The following is a 19,915-nucleotide window of genomic DNA, read 5'->3' on the forward strand; positions in this document are numbered from 1 at the left end:
TTTCTTCTCTCTCTTTCTTTCTTTTTCTTTCTTTTTCTCTTTTTCAGGTTTATCCAAGATTTTGGCATCTACCCATACCCCTTCCTTCCTCCTTTCTTCCCTCCTCCCTAAGCTTCCTTATCTTCCTCTCTCAATTAGTTATAGAGTGAGGGCCTGCTCTGCACAAGGCACCTTGCTTGGTCCTAAGGGGGATAAATAAGTGACTCAGAAGCGCTCTGCCTTGCATGTTTTATTCTGATAATCTACTCCCTGTTCTGGTTTTGGTTATGCTTTCAGGTGTTGCTTTCAGCCATTCAGTTAACGGTGTCCAGACATCACACACCTTAACACTCTCCCTCCTCCCTGTAGAACTGGCCACTCTCATACCTCAGCCTTTAGCTGCCTTCCCACACTTCCTTCTTTTTCAGTCAGTACCTAAGCCAGAGCCGCTGGCTCCTGACCCCTCTGGCCCTACGGTAATCACCATGCTCCGTCTTGCTTCCTAGGCTGCTTTATTCCACCCCCCACCCCGAGCTGTTCCTTATGATTCCTCCCACTTTTTCCTCTTCTCACTTTGACTCTTTTCCTGATTCACATTGATCATCCCTGATGAGCCAGCTTAGTGTGAAAAAAATAAAAGTTCTAATGATCTGCTTCCTCTCTGCCCACTGTTATTTATTCCATTGTACAGCTTTGCTTCAGGAACTACCCACCTCCTTGGGGCTGAGGGTAAAAAGAAGGCAGCCTAAGTTCATTTGTCCCTTTCTACAACCCTCACCCCATCCTAAAGTTACTTCCCAACCACTGAACAGTATGCAGTATATTTATTTTTTAAAATAAGGAGTGGGAAGAGCATGGAGCGTAGAGCATGAGATTCCACAATGTAATTTAAACCTCATCTGCAGGTTATAAGATGTCATGATTCATGTCTGGAATGGAATTCAAAGCAGGTATGTGTTCTACTTGAAAATTTCATTCCTACAACTTAATTTGGGAAGAAGTGGTCAGAACTGCTATGTGTGTGTGTGTGTGTGTGTGTGTGTGTAGCCTGCAGTCTGTGAGGCCTGCCTGGGCTTCCATGAGGTCTTTGAGGTCCAGCCTCCATTTCAGCTATCTTTGTAACCCAGCAACAAGTAGTCAAGTACCTAATTGGAATTCAGTAGAAGTGCAGGGGATGAATCAAAATGATGAATTTTCTCCAGCCTCCTGTAATCACTCCCCTTCTTAACTCTAGTGTACTTGGTGTCTGTACCACTCATTTAAGTACTAACGTGTCTCTGACATTGTTAATTAGCCTCTTTAAGACTGACTGTATTATCCTTCCCATCCAGGTTGCCAGCTCCTTGAGGAGAAGGAAAGTGCTGTTTTTTCTTCATATTTCTCTCTAATGCCTAGTACAGAGATGGTGCTCACAAATATCATTGATTTAAACACTGTTCCTTTTTGCTTGACTGCAGTTTCTGTTGGCAACCACCTTTAGAGAACCGATTTTGAAGAAGGCACAATTTTATTGTAAGTACATCTATTAAAACAAGGTCTGACTTCTATGCATTTCAAACGGAGAGATAAATTGTTATCAGCCAATTGGTGCTTAGTTTGGTTTGACCACATTTATTGAGGAGTTGCTTTGCACCTGATACTGAACTAGGCAATGCCCCTGCCTCACAAGAACCTCCAGAGATGACAGGTATCTTACTGCCTACCTTTGACCTGGGGTAATGCTTGTCCTCACCACCTGGTCACAGATGACCAGCGGGCAGTGTGCATAGTTCCAGCCACCCGGCCTAGACCTTCCTGGATGGTGGCTTGGACCTGCTGCTTACCTAGTGCAGCCCCCTTCTGGGTGGTGCCAAATTGCTGCCTCCTTTCCCATCCTTCACCTTCCTTTGGGAGCCAGAATAGATTTTGAACCAGTTAGGCGAGGTGACTCTGAAAAATCTGCACTGTGTCTTTTCAGTAAACTTCAAAGTTATCGGCTTAAGAAGTAATGTTCAAAGGGGAGATAAATGCTGGTGAGGCTAATAACAGGGATTTCAAGCTGTGTTTTAACCAGTCACAGAATATTCACGAGTTAATTCATTGGCATGCTCTGTGGCAGAAGTTCCCCCATCTCCTCCCTTCCCCCAGTTCCAACTGTTGTGCTGCTGCAGGATTTGCTCTGAGTCTGGGTAGAGTCCCCCTTTAAGAGCAGCCCTCCGGCTTCTATTACAGCAAGAGTCTAGTGAAAGTGATTCTTGCCTCCCCGTCGCACACAAAGGCAAGGAGCTCTTTAAAGGGACCTTCCTGCTCCTCCGTGCAGCTGCAAACCCGTGCTGGTGTGGACTCAGTGACCCAGGCTTTCGCCTGAAAATGAGTGGAGAAGGGTCTTGAGGAGCCCCCACGACCTCTCGGAGTGGGGCAGGGAGGGAGCTGACAGCAGGAGTGGATGGAGACCACCGGTCCCCGGAGAGCGGCTTGCTATTAGGTGCTTTTGGGGATGCTCCGCGCGCCAGTAGAGCATCCTGCCTGTGGTCCAGAGGGTGCTGGCGGCGCATCTTGCGGTATGCCTGTGTGGATTTGAGCCATCGCCCAGAGGCGAGTCTGCATTCAGACACGGCGGACAGGCTCCTGGCAGGGCTGCGCGCAGTCAGCACGAATGCTTAGCTCCAGGCGTCTGCTCAAGCCTCCCGACTGCATGGATTTGGCTGTTTAATCAACCGAGATTACTGCCCGGGAAGATTTGCGAGCCCGATCCGTGCTCCAGCTGCTCTGACAACTTCAGGGCTGGCTGTTTACTTCTCTTGGCGCCTCAGACTCTGCCCTGCACCGCAGCCACTCCTGCCACTTTCCCTGGCTCCGAAGTCGGCAGCGAGGACTCCTCTGCCGGCTTCCTGAGGAAAGGGGAAGCAAGGAGGGGTTAAAAGAAGAGCAGACCCTCCCAACTGCTCGACCTCTCTTGACTGCCTGTGTTCTGGGGTTCTGAGAGGGACCGTGTGCTGCCCAGGGAAGCAATGCAAGTCTCCATAGCCTGCACAGAGCATAATTTGAAGAGTCGGAATGGTGAGGACCGACTTCTGAGCAAGCAGAGCTCCACCGCCCCCAATGTGGTGAACGCAGCCAGGGCCAAATTCCGCACGGTCGCTATCATCGCACGCAGCCTGGGGACCTTCACTCCTCAGCATCACATCTCTCTCAAAGAGTCCACCGCAAAGCAGACTGGCATGAAATATAGGTATGGATGTAAGATTCCCTCTGCCCCGGGTTTCAGCGGTTTTGAAAAGTGACTTACTCACTGGTGGGCTGCTTAATTTAGAATTCTCAGGTGTCTTTAAAATAGCTCCTTAGGAAAGTGGAAAACCCAAGGTGGTTGTATTGTGTTGTGTTGTGTATGTATAGGATTTAAAAACTGGTCCGTTTTGTATATTGTAAAGTGTTATGAACACCTTAGGAGCCGTATGAATTCCAGACTGCAGAGAATAACACAGCTATTGGAAACTGGTATTGAGACCAGGGCTGCTTTTCAAGAGCAAATGTGCTTGTCCTATTTTATGGTACAGATTGTAGTTTCTGTGATTATACTATTAAAAATAGTTTTCCATCTAGTACTGTATTCTTATTTATCTTTTGAAAGCCCAAGGTAACAAATGTTGTGAAAGCTTTTAAGGAAGTTTTGTTGCAGGGAAGAAACACCTATAAATGCTATGTTAGTTGGAACACTGACATACTTAAACCTAACTAACTCCTTGAAACACAATGCATACCTTGTTGAAGCATAGAGAAAAGTCAGTTGTTGTAACACTACTGGTTTCCTCATACATTTTTAAGCTCCCTCTCCTTCTGTGTTGCTTTCCAGAGTTGGAAATCTTCCTGGTAATAGTTGATGCTCTCTTTAATAGGGAATGACTGAAATTTGATAAGTAGAAAATTTCATTATTCAATTCTGTGACTCCTGCCTCCTCCTTGTATCTGCTTTGTGCTGAGTCTTCCTGACTTTATTTCTTTAAAACTGCTGTGCTTCTAGTCTCTAAAAGTCTTTGCGGATGTAGAGAAGAGCTTATGATGCATCTTCCAAAGGCTTTGGTGACTTTAGTTTGCAGATGTGACTTTGTCCATTATTTACATTTAACTATCCCTCATCTTTCTTAGGAACCGGATTTTAGGATTAGAAGGAACTTAATGCAGTTAAAATAATGTACACCTAAGACTACACTTCCCATGTGAGGTTTCTGAAATAAGCATTCCAACCAATTTCTATAAAAGTTGTTCTTGAAAAAGTTTCTTTGCAGAGGTAACAGGAAATCTTCTCGTTGGAAAATACCAAGCAATGTTGTTTTGGTATATTTTAGAGCCATTAAGAAAGAATACCGTGAATGGGATGGGGTGGACCCACTAAATATTATAGCTAAAGCTCTTTGCCTCAACTGCAGTACAATGCAAGCAGCCTGACTCCAGGCAACTCCTTGAAGTGTCACTGGTGTGAGAACCTCTGCTTTTCTTGATACTTCCATGGTGGAGAATGGGGCTCCACGACAGGTTGATAACTAGGACTGCAATCTCGAATGCATTGGCATTTTCTATTGCTGCTTCTGTGGCACAGATCCAGCCCCTGCCCCATGGCCATGGCACTGCTCCACATGCAGTTCAGCTGCCCAGATGAAAATGGAGAGGAGTTGCTGCCTTACTGGGCAGGGCTCCTGGGAATGGGACACTCCAGGTTAAGGCAGATTGCAGAGGTGACTTGAACTATAGCCTCCAGCAGCACCTTGAGCTTTCTTTTTATAAACCAAAAGGAATAAAAAGTAACACCATTCATTTATTGTGGCAGAATTTCATAGTTGCTTGTGGATCAGTGTATTGGAAGAGTTTGGTCTTATGAAAGCAGGAGATTTCCTTTAAGGTTTTTCTGGTAGTACAGCTGAGCTCATATTGGATGATAATTATCACTCTTTACCAAAAGCTCAGTGTGTAACATTCACTTGGACATCTTTCACTACTGGCAGCTAAAGACAGCTCTTTCTGACAAAAAGCTAGCCATCTGCAGTCTTCAAGATAACTTGAGTTATTTGTTGTTTATGGTAACTGGACAGATTACCTTGTTTCCACTCCCACTCTTATTCTGAATTGTTCCATCTGTGACAGGCAGGTGGCTTTGTGTGTGTGTGTGTGTGTGTGTGTGTGAGAGAGAGAGAGAGTGTGACTTAACCCTTTTCTCCTTCAAATTCTACTTAGAGTGACCTTTAGGAAAGAGATTAGGTGATTATACCAAATGTACACTAAGACTTTCTTAGGGCTTGAGAAAGAAAGAGAGAAAGACAGAAGTGGGAGGGAGAGAGACTAACTATAATACACTTCATAAAAATGACAAAAGTATTTTCATTAGCTGAGTTATATTTTTCTTTGACATTGATGTCACTAAAATATAATATGCATGTAAGGACTATTCATTAATGATAATAAATAGCAGAAAAAAAATAGTGCCATAGAGTTGGGGAGGTAATTGGCTTGGGTAAATAATCAGGAGAATGCCTGAGGAACTAGAATAGAAAGTCAGTGGCTAATTGGTGTTTATAATAATATTCTCATCCTTGAAAATGATTTCTGTAGGCATAACTTAATTTGGGATCCATGAATCCTATAGAAAATAAAAAATATTGTCTTTATTTTTGAGGAGAGGGGTCATAGCTTTGGTTAGAATTTTAAAAGTGTCTACCACTGAATAATTGTCAAAAAACAGTGTTATGGAGTGAAAAGGTATTCATTTAGTCAACAAATATTTACTGAATGCCTATTCTATATCAGGAACCCTATTAGAACTGGAAACACAAAGATGTAGCAACTAGACAAGGTTTGGGGCTTGCATTCTTGGGAAAACAGACCACACATGAATAATTATCTACTATGAGATATTCTCATGAAGGCCATATTTTGGGGGAGTCATAGTTATAGCTTGGTCAATGTGTTTGCCCATTTTGAGGTTACCATCTCTGCTTCAGTTCCAGAATTGTGGTTACATCTTGGGACCTGAGTCATTGTGCCCATATCTGCCACCTATTTGCCCTCCCAGGGACTTCTTTCAGGTTCCAACCTTGCTGTAGGGTGCTACCTGGCCGTTGAGGACCTACTTATAACCCTGATAAATGACTAGAATGCTTTCTACTCATTTAATACCTTATGATTTTTAAAGCACAACTCATATCATAGCCTATAATTACCATCCATTAATCAGGAACTCATGAACTTGGGATTTTAGAAAAAGTTGATATACACTTGTATGAAGCATCTGAATTCTGCAAGAATAAAATACTCAAAACCACTATTACCATCACATCAGCATTGTGCAAGAGTCTTGCATAAAATTAACTATTGTTTCAAGGCTGAGGATGAGGAAAAAAATCCACTAGAACAATCTGCTATTCAAATGTCATTATCAGGGCAAGAGAACAAGATTCTACCTACCATTTATCTTGGGGACGATCTTGTGTATAAATAACATAGGAATATTGTGTTTCTTATAGTTTTTATATTTGTGCCTTGTTAATACATGAGAGGTCCTTTACTTTAGTTTTGCGTATATTTTTAATATTAGAGTTCATCACACTGTGTTAGAGTTTGATGTATACTCTGCAACCATACATGATAGATGTATACATGATATAGATAACGTGATAGATATTACATAGATGTAAGTACATACATGAACTTTTCATCCTAAGAAAGCCAAATCACTCAGAATACAAGTTAAGCCAGATTTGTTTGGTTGTTTTTGCTTGTTTGATTGGTTGGGTGTTTTTTTAAAATAACTTTTTAGAATGATCTAGCTACTAGTGTTGGACATGATCTCAGAGCTTTTGTTATTCAGAATTGAGCACATATGTGCTGGTAAGCTACTCCCCTAGTCTAAAATTGTTACTTTAGTTCCAGAACAAGTTGGATATCAATGAACTCAATTTCATGAAGAAAAATTTTATCTGTAACATATATATTTATATCAGTATAACTTTGTGTTACATAGTTGCATAAAACATGCTTTGAAATTCTCAAGAGAATTATTTACAAGAAGGAAATTGAGCAATGATCTTTAATTCCACTAGAAAACTTTTCTTTTTTTGGAGTTAATCCATTTTACCATTTTTGTCATCATTAAATTTTTTTATGCAAATAATTATAGGTCACAGGAATTCTCCAAAAAAAAGTAGATAGAATTTTTGTTACCCTTAATCATGTTTTATCCAATGGGAACATCTTGTATAACTATAGCACAACATCAAAACTAGCAGATTGACATTGGTACAATCCACAGAATTTATTCGGATTTTACCAGTTATACAGATATTCATCTGTGTGTATGTTTCTGTGTCTATGCAGTTTTACTACATGCAGAAATTTGTGTTACCACCACCAAAATAAAGCATTAAAATTGTTTAATCACCACAAGGTTCCCTCATATTACTGCTTTATAGCCACATCCACGTACTCCTTCCCAGTCCCTAATCCTTAGCAACCACTAGTCTCTGAGCTGTCTCTATAATTTGTTGTTTCAAGAACATTATATAAATGGGATCATACAGTTTGTAATATTTTGGGATTGGCTTTTTTTCCATTCTGCATAACTCTCTTGAGACTCATCCAAATTGTGTGTATCAGTAGTTCATTCCTTCTTCTTATTGAGTAGTAGCTCATGGTATATATATTTCACAATTTTTTAACCATTCATTCACTGAAGGACAATCAGGTTGTTGTCATCATTAGATAACTTCAGATTACAACATTATTCCCAAATTTCTTCAGTGCCATTCTGTAGTTCAGGGAATAAAATCCAAACTACCTAACATGATACCTGAGGTCCTTCATGGTCTGGCTTCCATCATGCTTTACAGTCACCGGTCCTTGTTCTTATCTTATCTTTGACTGCTTGTTTTATCAGAAGTACCTACTTGAGGGAGGACTCCTTATAATATCTGGACCTTCTTGGTTTTTTATGCCTCTGTATCATTTTCCATGCCGGTCCTTCTACCCTGGAATTCTCCTACCTCACTTGAACAGTTAGGCAAACTCCTATGCATCCTCTAAAACCCAACTCTAGCCTAACCTTCTCTGTGAAACCTTCCCTGACTCCACCCCATTTAACATTGAATACTTGTTCTTAATTGCCTCCACTGTATCTGATTCTTTTTTCTGTTATGGAAATTATTGATTGCTTGGTGTTGCAATTACCCATTTACATCTGTATCTTCCCCATTAGTCCACAAGCAGCTTGAGGTTTTAATTTTGCTCATCTCTGTAACCCCAGAGTCTAACCTGGCATCTGGCACATAATAGCTTCTCAGTAAATGCCTGGAAAATGTATGACTGCATATGTGGGACACTATGTGAAATGCTGGGGATACAAAGAGTGAGAATCCTCTCTTGGGTGTTTACAGTTTAGTGTGGCTAGATATCTACACAAAAAGGCTTCATATGTTAAGTGACACAAAGGAAAACTGTTGCTGTAGTTTGAGGAGCCATCATTCACCAGGGGCTGTAGGAATCAGGAAGAGATTTCATGAGAAAGATCAGGGAAGCTTGATATTGAGAAAGGAGAAATACCAAGATGAGCAGAGAGGAGGGGGAGAGCAGACAAACTTCAGCAGGGAGAGCAGCCTGTCCCAAAGGCTGTGCCTGGAGTGCTGAGAAATAATGGAATTGGGCAGAGGGTTCATACAGGGAAGTGGTGAGAGAGCATCTTATTGAGGAAAAGAGGAGTCAGATAATGATACACTGGAGGTCAAGGCAATCCATTTAGACATAAGGCGAACATCAGCAATAGAAGAACCGTTTCAGATTTTTCAACAAGATGTCCGGTTACAAAGTTCTATTAAGAAGGAATTAATCTGGTAGTTGTTAAAAAACAAAACAAAACTAAGAGTTGTAGGTTTGAAACAAGAGAATTTATGTTGAGTTCCATAGCACTCTCTATTTTCCTATAGAATCAAGACTACATAGAAAAGACTCAGACCTTTTCCAGGCCTTTCCTTCCTTAACCTCTTTATTAAAGCACACGTCTCATCCACGGTTCTTTACCTCCCACGAATGGTGGGCAGATTTTGAATCAAAGCAATTGAAGTGAAAGATCAATCTTGTCAGCCGATTACGTAAAAGGCACTGAATGTGTGTGAGTGTGTGAGTATGTGTGTGTGTGTGTGAGTGTGCTCGCGAGCCTCCGTATGGGGAAAAGTGGGAGGAAATAGGTGGGCTGAAGAGGAGGAAGGGGAGAAGTGCCAGCTCTGTGGCTGTGTTTCAAATAGAAATATTTGATTTTAGTCCAGAGAAGAGAGCAGCTTGGTTATTTAAAATGTCGTTTTTTTGGTAAAATGTCGTTTTTTTGTCATTTTCACTTACACCCATGGATTTGGGCTTTCCTCTCTTCCTCAAAGCAAAATGGTGAGAATGGTAGATGGAGAAACCGTCCTGTAAGTTAGTTGCTGATTCAGTCTCATAGAGTTTATTCCACCTCTGCAAAGCACCAGCCAGAAGTCTGGCATCCATGGGATGGTGAGAAAACGGTAGGAGGGGAGGGAGCCTCCCAGAAGTTGTTAGGCAAACATAGTTCCAGTTCTGCATTTCAGGAAGTGTGTGTGTGCATGATCTGTGTGTGTGTGTGTACATGCACACACATGCAAGTGAAGGAATCTATCCAAAGTGTTTCCAGAAAGAGCTCGTCTTCTAGCTGAGATCTTCAGTTGTATAGCTACAGATGGAGCTCTTAATCCCAAATCCATTTAGTGACCTTCTTTAGACGTGCACTCATTTTATAGAAATCCTCTTGTAAAAAAAATTTCTGTAAACACTTGCAATAATTTGAGAAATGTTCTGAGAGAAGGAGGAAAAAAATTCCATTACATTAAAAAGGAAAATCAGATTCATGTTTCACTTTAATTTTTTAAATTCATTTCATCAAATGCATAGTTTATCATTAGTATAAGAATTCATGAACAGGTGAGATTTGGGTCTAGCAAATCTGATCAAAGTACAGGACTCTTGGTTTCTTTGAGTGTTCTTCAAAACCCTTTTTTTTTTTTTTTTAGGAGAGAATACCACTTTATGAGAAGAACTGAATTCACAAGCATTGATTCATACTTTTCCTTATAAGAATTTCAAAGCCATTCTTATAGTCATTAAAAATAATAAAAAATGATTTGATGTTGCAAATTAATCATGTTGTATGCTTAAAAATATTTCTATGACCAGTTTTCCACTCTTTTCAGAATTAGAAAATAGAGTGCTAGAGACTGAAAATTTAAGGCCAAAAAAGTCTTTTGAATTTCCATTTCACTATTGAGAATTTTTAATCCTATGTAATCACTAGAGATAAGTGAGTTAGCAGTGGATGTTGGCACTGAGGAAACTTTAGATTCCATCTAGTTCAGTCACATCATTTTATACAGAATGACCAGTTCCTTGGTCAAAGTTACTCTAGGAGCTGATGAAAGTGTCAAGGCCAGACTCAGGTTCTGACTCCAAGAGCAGGATTCCTTATGCTCTGTTAGCTTCTACGCTGCAGCTCCTTGGTCATGCCCCATTTTTTAACACAGGAAAGAAGCACAGTGCATGAAACACTTCTAGAAGGTACAGTTCCTTTCTATACGTATGCACAGTCTGCAGTTCAAACTTTTATCTCTAGAAGGAGCAAAGCCCTGCTGTGCACTCAGAGAGCCAGACCAGCTTTCTTCATCTCCTGCAGAGTCATGAGGACCCTAAAGTGCCCCCACGGCAACTCTCTACTTGTACATATTCTGAAGCTGGACATAAATTAACTCTCGGATGATAGTGTGCTTGGTGTCACAGTTTCTAAATAACTGGTGTCTCAGAAAGAAATCTACAAATCCATGGGCACAGATGATCAGACAGGGCTACATGTCAGCCTTGGATACGAAATGCTCCTTAGGGCATTCAGCATTGAACGTACTTCACTCTCCTCCACGCTTTGAGAGATTACTTTGAAAACTTGTTCCTGAGAGTCAGAATCAAAATATATTAAAAAACCCTCCTTGCAGGTTGATTTTCAGTTACTCAGATTGGAAACCAAAACAGAAGCCCAGCAGTGATTTTTTTTTTCCCTTGGAATCAACAACTAGGGAGGACTCTGAGAGCCCTCGCACAGGCCATCTGGTCCAGCCCTCATGAGAAATCTGTCCTGTTTTTCCAGTTTGCATTGTGCAGCACCTACTTGTAAAGGCCCCTGAAGAAATATTGTGTGATCTCCTTTCATGGCAGTCATGAAAAAAAAATTTGGCTCATCTTTCTAAGAATTAGAATCATTCACTAAGCTCTGAAATCCTCAGAGGAAGTAATAAAATGAGGGCTCTTAGAATTCTTGTCTATTGTCTGGACCCTAACAGTCAAAGTCAGTTTGAAAATGATGATAGAAGGTTGGGAGGCAAGAAAGCAAGGGCACAGCAGTGAGGCAAGAGGGGGAACACAGTGGCATGCCCAAGACTCCCAACCTCCTGTTGACCCCTGGGGAGGTGGGAGAGTCCTTCTCATTCTGGTCCCAGAACCTGCTCACCTGGCCTGACCGTTCTGCTGCTAAACCATCCAAGAGCCAAACAAACAAACAAAAAAACACTTCACCATGAGAAAATCCCTTCTTGTGATTGATTCAGCTCCTTTCAAGCTGCATTGGAAGCTTCTTGGCCTGTCCTCAATTGAAAGGAGCTAGCCATAATTTCCTGCTTCATAAGTCTTTTGGTACTTGAAAACCATTACTGCGACTCAGCCTCCTAATTTCTAGGATGATTTCTCCTAGATTTCATTTTCTGATTCCCAACTGTAATTATGACTCTCATCTAAACCCTCTATACAATGACTACATCTCCTTTAAGTCATCCAGAGATGGATAGAATTCCAAGTAAAGGTCTAGAGTTTTTAGTACAGAGTCACAAGATTGCCTCATAATAGAAACATGCTTTGTCCCCTTGTCTACATTCCATGGTCATGCTCACTGTTTTAGATGAAAAAAAAAATCATTTTTAACATTTTGAAGCAATTTTTGAAAAACTTGCTCTGAAACATTTTTAAATGTTCTAACCTATTTACTTGAATAATGGAGGATCACTCTGCTGATATGTAGCAACTCTTAGGAGATCATCAGCTCTAAACATTTTAATGCTGACAATTGAAGTCTCTTGGGTTAAAGAAATAATGAAAAGTTCAAATCCGATATATAGGTTTCAATAGCAGGTGAATATCCAGATAGAAAAACTAACAGCTTGTAATATGATTAATATGCCTTTTGATATACTCTTACAGAGTTTTTTTTTTTTTTAATCTAGCAGGTTTAAATGTAAAGGCAACTGTGCATGACTAGTTTTATTAACAAAAAAAGTTTACTGTTTTGGTAATTAACATCTTCCAAGGCAGTGCCCCTGAAGGGACTTAACCGCAGGAAATTCCAAGCACGGTGTTCTCCATGATGAGTTTGTATCTACTGGAAGGACCATCTGCTTTGACAGAGCTCTTATATAAGAAAAGTGAGCCTTTCCCTGAAGAACATATGCTATTAAAGCACCCTCTTTTCCATTTCTTTGAAATTAATTTCCACTTTAAACTTGGTTTTTATGTTATGTGGTTTTTGTTGTTAGTATCTTTGGCCTGAGACCACAGCAACAAGCTTATTGTAAAAATCAACTGCATAAATAACATGGCTTTAATGAATGCTATTCTCTCTCCACTCAAGAACCAGCGAAGAATTCCTCTGAGGCATTTGATGAAAACAGACCTTTTGACTCACTCCTTCATTTTCTACCTCTGTATGAACAAACACTTCTGCATTATGGAGTTTTTGCACTTACTGAAAAGACTGGAAATGCTCAGAAGATGTCTTCGTCTGATTCCAGAGGGTTTTCATCTTGATGGGAAACATACTTGTTCCATTCTGATAAGGAGAAAATAAACAAACTGCTCAAGGAGACTCAAATAGAAAGTGGGAGTTGAGAAATTTGTGGTCTGACATACAACTTCTCACTCAATAATGGCTTATCTTTCATTTCCAAAGAAGAGGTTTAAGGTTTCAGTTACACTCAAATACATTTTTTCCAAAAGCAGTCTTCTGGAAATCAGGAGGCTTGGATATCTTAGTCCATAAAAACACAGGATCATTCCTTAACCAGAGAAGCAAGTGCATATTTGCCTGAGGACTCCAGACTCCACTAGATGTTTCCTAAGGGCTTTATCAGGACTTTCTATTTCAAAACAGGAAGTAATTTAGAAGTGGATACAGCAAGTATCTTTAGGAAGCAAAGCTGGGCATTTTATACTGTAGTAGTTTCCTATTGCTCCTAAAACAAAATACCACAAAGTTAGTGCCTTAAGACAACACAGATGTGTTCTTTCACAGTTCTGGAAGCCGTAAGTCTAAAATCAAGGTGTCAGCAGAGCTGTGTTCCTTCTGGACGCCCCAGGGTAGAAATTATTATTTCCTCACCTTTACCAGCTTCCAGAGGCCACTTGCATTTCTTAGCTTGTGGCTCCTCTCTCCAACTTCTGGAGACATTACACATATCCTCTTTCTCACATTTGACCCTCCCGTCTCCCTCTTATAAGGACTGCTAAGATAACATTGGTTCCAGCTGGATAATCTAGGATAATCATCCCATCTCAAAATCTTTAACTTAGGTTTTTTTTGATGATGGCCATTCTGACCGGTGTGAGGTGATACCTCATTGTGGCTTTGACTTGCATTTCTCTAATGATTAGTGATGTTGAGCATCTTTTCATGTGTGTGTTGGCCATCTGTATGTCTTCTTTGGAGAAATGTCCATTTAACCTTCCGCCCATTTGTGGATTGGGTTATTTGCTTTTTTGGTATTAAGCTGCATGAGCTGCTTGTATATTTTGGAGATTAATCCTTTGTCCGTTGCTTCATTGGCAAATATTTTCTCCCATTCTGAGGGCTGTCTTCTTGTCTTGTTTATGGTTTCTTTCGCTGTGCAAAAGCTTTTAAGTTTCATTAGGTCCCATTTGTTTATTCCTGATTTTGTTTCCATGATTCTAGGAGGTGGGTCAAAAAGGATCTTGCTTTGATGTATGTCATAGAGTGTTCTGCCTGTGTTTTCCTCTAGGAGTTTTATAGTGTCTGGCCTTACATTTAGGTCTTTAAGCCATTTTGAGTTTCTTTTTGTGTATGGTGTTAGGAAGTGTTCTACTTTCATTCTTTCACATGTAGCTGTCCAGTTTTCCCAGCACCACTTATTGAAGAGGCTGTCTTTTTTCCATTGTATATTCTTGTCTCCTTTGTCAACGATAAGGTGTCCATAATATGCTTGTAAGTTGATACAGCCACTGTGGAAAACAGTTTGGAGGTTCCTTAAAAAACTAAAAATAGAACTACCATATGATCCAGTAATCCCACTCCTGGGCATATACCCAGAGAAAACCATAATCCAAAAAGAAACATGTACCATAATGTTCATTGCAGCACTATTTACAATAGCCAGGACATGGAAGCAACCTAAATGATAAAGATGAATGGATAAAAAAGATGTGGCATATATATACAATGGAATATTACTCAGCTATAAAAAGGAATGAGATGGAGCTATATGTAATGAGGTGGATAGACCTAGAGTCTGTCATACAGAGTGAAGTAAGCTAGAAAGAGAAAAACAAATATTGTATGCTAACTCATATATACGGAACCTAAAAAAAAAAAAAAAAGGTACTGATGAACCCAGTGACAGGACAAGAATAAGGATGCAGATGCAGAGAATGGACTGGAGGACACAGGGTTGGGGGGGCTGGGGGTGAAGGGGAAGCTGGGACTAAGTGAGAGAGTAGCATAGACATATATATACTACCAACTATAAAATAGATAGCCAGTGGGAAGTTGCTGTGTAACAAAGGGAGATCAACTCGATGATGGGTGATGCCTTGGAGGGCTGGGATGGGGAGTGTGGGGGGTAGTCGTGGGAGGGAGGGGATATGGGGATATGTGTATAAATACAGCTGATTCATTTTGGTGTATCTCATAAGCTGGTACAAGAGTGTAAAGCAATTATATTCCAATAAAGAGCTTAAAAAAAAAAGGATCATGCACAAAGGGTTGGTGTTCATGATGTGGGTGTATAGTACCCACATCTTTGTATAATCCTCTACCATTGGGTGTAGGTAGGGCCTGGGATCTGTTAATATGATGGGATGGCCATTCTCTTGATTCAGTTGTATTATATGGCAAATATGATGGTATAGTCACTCTTGTGATTATGTTGCATTTTATACTGGACTCCATCATAGCAGACTGGAGTAAGATTCTCTCACTGGCTTTGAAGAAGTAAGTTGCCATATTCTCGGAGTGCCACAGGAATGGGACCCAAAAGTCTCTAGGAGCTGAGAATGACTCCCTGCTAACAGCCAGCAAGAAAACAGGGATCTTAGTCCTACAACTACAAGAGGACTCTGAGCTCAAGATAAGAATGCAGCCTTCGAATACTTTGCTTTTGACTTTGTGATACTCTGAGCAGACAACCAGCTACGCTCTGCTTGTACTTCAGTTCTACAGAAACTGTGAAATAATAAATGGGTGTTGTTTAAAAAAAAAAAAAGAATCTTTAACTTAATCACATCTGCAAAGTCCCCTTTACCATGTAAGTTAGCATTATTCACAAGTTTCCAGAGATTAGGTATGAACATATTTCGGGGGCCATTATACAGCCTACCACATGTATCATGCAAAAATGTTATGCAAAAGAGGGGAGAGTAAAGGAAGTCAAAGTATCAAGCATTACACTCATTACTTTCTCTAGCATCTAAGACTCATTCAGGAGAGGCAGGATAGCAAAAGGAATAATGAGGCCATGGAAAATGCAGGGCACTGGGGACTTTCTCTGTGTAAGGCTACAGCTTAGGTTTGAATCAGAATAAAAATTCATATTTACAGTGTGTAGCTTGAGTGTGAAAAAGTTTAAACAGTTTTATCTTGACCTTGGCAATTACTATAATGGCAGCTATTGCCTGAATCTGCTCTGCTTCTTAGGCCCCTTAATGCAACATCTGCCAAAAATATCACTTTTTGCTTTTTTTTTTTAAATTCCAAGACCTAAGTACAAATTTGGAAGTGGACAGTAATAGGAATGTCAATGGATCACCATAAAGATCAAGCTGTAATTAAAATTTCCATGACTCCAGAAATATATATCTGCTTCCAAATTTCGTGACTGTAATCAGTGAGCTATGGAATCTCACTCCTTCTGAACACCTGGGGTGTGGGCAGTGCATCTTTCATCCTGATGTGGTGCATCTGTGAGGCTCTGTGCACCTCATATAATAGAACTTAACCTTTTCATAAAACTTATACTGTCCCTGCCTCCTTAATGTTCTCAATTAATGGTGGTACTGGGAAGGAGGAAAGTAGGAGTTTCTTGCAGGGATGTGAAATTCTTTTTCTGAACTCTTCTATTAAATATTATTCTCTTAAAGCCAATAGGTTGGCTAGTCATTTTATTTTAATTGCAAAGATGCTTTTATTCTATTCATAAAATGTGTACATATTCTGATAAAAGTTTTCAAATGTTTTAACTCTCATGCAGTTTTCCTCTTGGTCTCACATATCAATAGGGGTAGCTGGTTGTTTCTTAGTTCTCTTCGTCCCTTTCCCAGACCCACAGCTCCTCTATCACTGCCTAGGATATTGGGCTTTGAAGAATTACACTCTTGATGCAAACAAGAAAATTATAAACTAACATTTTATGAATGTCTCTATTTCCAAAACTAATCATTTTTAAAAGTCAAATACTTTGATCACAGTATTGTCACATGATAATATTACTTTCCTACTAACAAGTAAAATTGTAGTACACTTATTAAAGTTATCACATTTGCTTCATTAGTGGCCATCGATGACCTGTAATCAAGCAGAGTTTATTGGCAGAATAGACATACAGACTTCAACTTGTTTATTTTTCTTTTCTGCTGCCAACATTAACCGACATTGTCCTTGTATTTGCATTAGGAAAATATCTTCTCTTGAGTTAGAATACAGATCCTGTTGGCAGTAATTTGGAGGGCATCAAGGATAAGTCTGGTTCTTGGATTCCTTTTAGTTTTGTGCAATCCCAAATATTGAGCTTTCGGTTTCAACTCTTATGTTCAGACAGCTTCCAGCCAACTTTTTCTTATGGTGACCAGATCTGTTTATGCCAGTAGTGATTCAGGACTAAAAGGAATCCAACATAGGCAAGTGACAGTTCTGGGCAAGGTTCTGTTTTCCCTTGTTGGTATGAGCCATGGAATTGTCCAGGTGCCTGGTGCCCTTCATCTTTACTCTGTCCAGAAAACCAGGGCAGAGGCAGGACTGGAGCAGAGTAGTGGTACAAAGAACACATATGCAGGAGCTCAGGGCTGATCCAGAATTCATAGGCTGATGGAAGGTTCAGCAGCAATTATGTTTATCTTTGGCAGCTCAGACTATTAGAAGTTTTCCTCAAGGGGGGAATAAAGACATCTTCGTGTCTTAGTAGGTAAGTTTATATTACAGCTCAAGAAGATAAGTATTTTAAAGGTGAAATTTTGGCAAATATTCATCATACATATTTCATCCAGCAAGGTGTGTATATGTGTGAATGTGTGTGTGTTTAAGTTGCAAACACAAAACATGGAATACTAGCAGGGAACAGCTCTGTAGGAGCATGCCCAGTAGATCAAGGTACCGCAATATTCATTTACCCAGCTTTGTCTTTTTTTTTAATTGAAGTATAGTTGGTTTATAATGTTGTGTTAGTTTCTGATGCATAGCAAAGTGATTCAGTTATATATACATATGTATATACTTTTCCATATTCTTTTCCATTATGGTTTATTATAGGATATTGAATATAGTTCCCTATGTTACACAATAGGACCTTGTTGTTTATCCATCCTATATATAATAGTTTGCATCTGCTAGTCCAAAACTCCCAATCCAACCTTTCCCCTATCTCCATCCCCTCCCCACAATGGCAACCACAAGTCTGCTCTCTATATCTGTGAGTCTGTTTCTGTTTCTTAGATATGTTCATTTGTGTTATTAGAGTCCATATATAGGTGATATCATATGGTCTTTGTTTTTCTCTTTCTGACTTAATTCGCTTAGTATGATAATCTCTAGGTCCATCCATGCAGATACAAATGGCAGTATTTCATTCTTTTTTATGGATGAGTAATATTCCATTGTGTATATGTATGCACACACACACACACACACACACACACACACACACATATGCCACATCTTCTTTATCCATTCATCTTTTAATGAACATTTAGGTTGTTTCAATGTCTTGGCTATTGTACTACTATGTACTACTATGAACATAATGATACATGTATCTTTTCAAATTATAGTTTTGTCTGGATAAATGCCCGGGGTGGGATTGTAGCTTTGTCTTTACTAGCAAATTCCTTAATTTCTCTATGCCCCAGTGTCTGTAAGATGGACTTGGTAATCCTTTATGTGGTTGCTTGGAAGACTGCATGAAATAATATGTGTAAAGTACCAACTGTTATCCATTATAATTGTCGATAATATCGAAAACAAGGGGACAAGAATGAATGATGCTCTATGAGCATATGGTGATATCATTGCAATAGATCTTTCTTTAAACTCTTCTTTTTTGGGAATATTCATATTTTAATCAGCCCTAGTCATAGCACAGTGTCTGACATTTTGCAGATGATCAATAAAAGTTTGTTGGATAATTGGATGCATTAATGAGCCAGTTTTCATCAGTTTCTAAGGCTTCTGTGGAATTGTATTACAATGTAACTCTCTTGGCTTCCTGTGCAGGCTTCTTACTCTATCAGACTTGTCCTCTTCCCATTCATGATGAGTTCTCTCTTTTGGAGGCAGGAATCCTGTTTGCTTTGGACCTTGGCTACTGAAGAGCCTGACCTATACTTGCTGTCCCCCACTGTTTCTGTTATATCTACTTTACACCCAGCCTTGTACCAGAAAAGAATGTAAGGTGGCTCCCAAAGTGACATGGGTTACAACGTGAAAAAAGAAAACTAAAATGACAGAGTAAAGACAGGGATTCAGGATGCTTGTAACCATTTGTTCTAAAGCATGCACATTCCTTGAGAAACATCCACCGGCCATGCACTGTGTTGCTCCAAAAGAGAGAAGAGCAGCTATGTGAAGGGTCCTGGGGGGAGGGTTGTAGGGGGACTACTTGAGTCTTTGTTTTTGTTGGTTTTCTGCTAAGAATGTGGGTCTGCATAAGATGGTGATTCCCCAGTTATCACTTGATCCTTTACAAAGAAGGGGACAATAAAAGCAAGGTGGTTTCTAAAACTATAAACCTGTGGTAGTAAACAGATTAAGTCGTAAAAAGAATACCCGCATGCAGACCAGACTTTGTAGGCAAATTATTTATATTGATACATAACATTTCACAGGTTCATCTTGGTCAATTAAAAAATGATAACCATTCCAAAACTCTTTCAGTGAGTTGGATTTTGAACACGACGTGATGCGCAGATGAAGCTGGCTGAGTCTTCTCATGGCACATCCAATCATTCTGGCCTTTTCTCAAGGGCTACAGCAGCTTCAGGGCCTGAATTCCTTAGGGGTCCATATAGCAGGGTCTCTTGAAACCCCAAGTCTAGGTCCACTCCAGCCACAGTGAGCTACAACATTTTCTTCTGAGACGCAGGAACTGAGAAGGAATCTTCTGGTTTGGTTGCAATGGGGGCTTTCAGTATCCACCGAAAGATGTTAACGTATGTGGCTTCTCTCTGCATCTCTTCACTTTCTTTTCTCCATTCAAGCAAGTAGCTTATGCTTTCTTACTTGCAGAAAGTGTGATTTTGTTTCCCAAAACCTAAGTCTGTTGAAGAGAGTCAAGTTTGAAAGCGAAGGCATTTCCCAGATTAAGCTGAGATTCTGCTGGATGAGAGATTCAGTGGAAGGTCTATGAACCCATGAGTCCTGCTCCCTGATAGCACC

The 19,915-nt window shown here is 40.1% G+C and overlaps 1 protein-coding gene across 1 annotated transcript in view; it reads left to right on the forward strand.

Annotated features, from left to right (window-relative positions):
- The first annotated feature begins 2,096 nt into the window (after nt 1-2,096).
- The window catches only part of KCNAB1 (potassium voltage-gated channel subfamily A regulatory beta subunit 1), a 254,952-nt gene continuing 237,133 nt past the window's right edge, over nt 2,097-19,915 (forward strand). Inside the window, exon 1 of the mRNA XM_057739751.1 lies at nt 2,097-3,190. Coding sequence (XP_057595734.1) covers nt 2,970-3,190 — 221 coding nt within the window. The 5' untranslated portion in view covers nt 2,097-2,969. The remainder of the gene's footprint in view (nt 3,191-19,915) is intronic.

The sequence above is a fragment of the Hippopotamus amphibius genome, chromosome 6 (assembly GCF_030028045.1).
Source record: "Hippopotamus amphibius kiboko isolate mHipAmp2 chromosome 6, mHipAmp2.hap2, whole genome shotgun sequence".
Lineage (NCBI taxonomy): Eukaryota > Metazoa > Chordata > Mammalia > Artiodactyla > Hippopotamidae > Hippopotamus > Hippopotamus amphibius.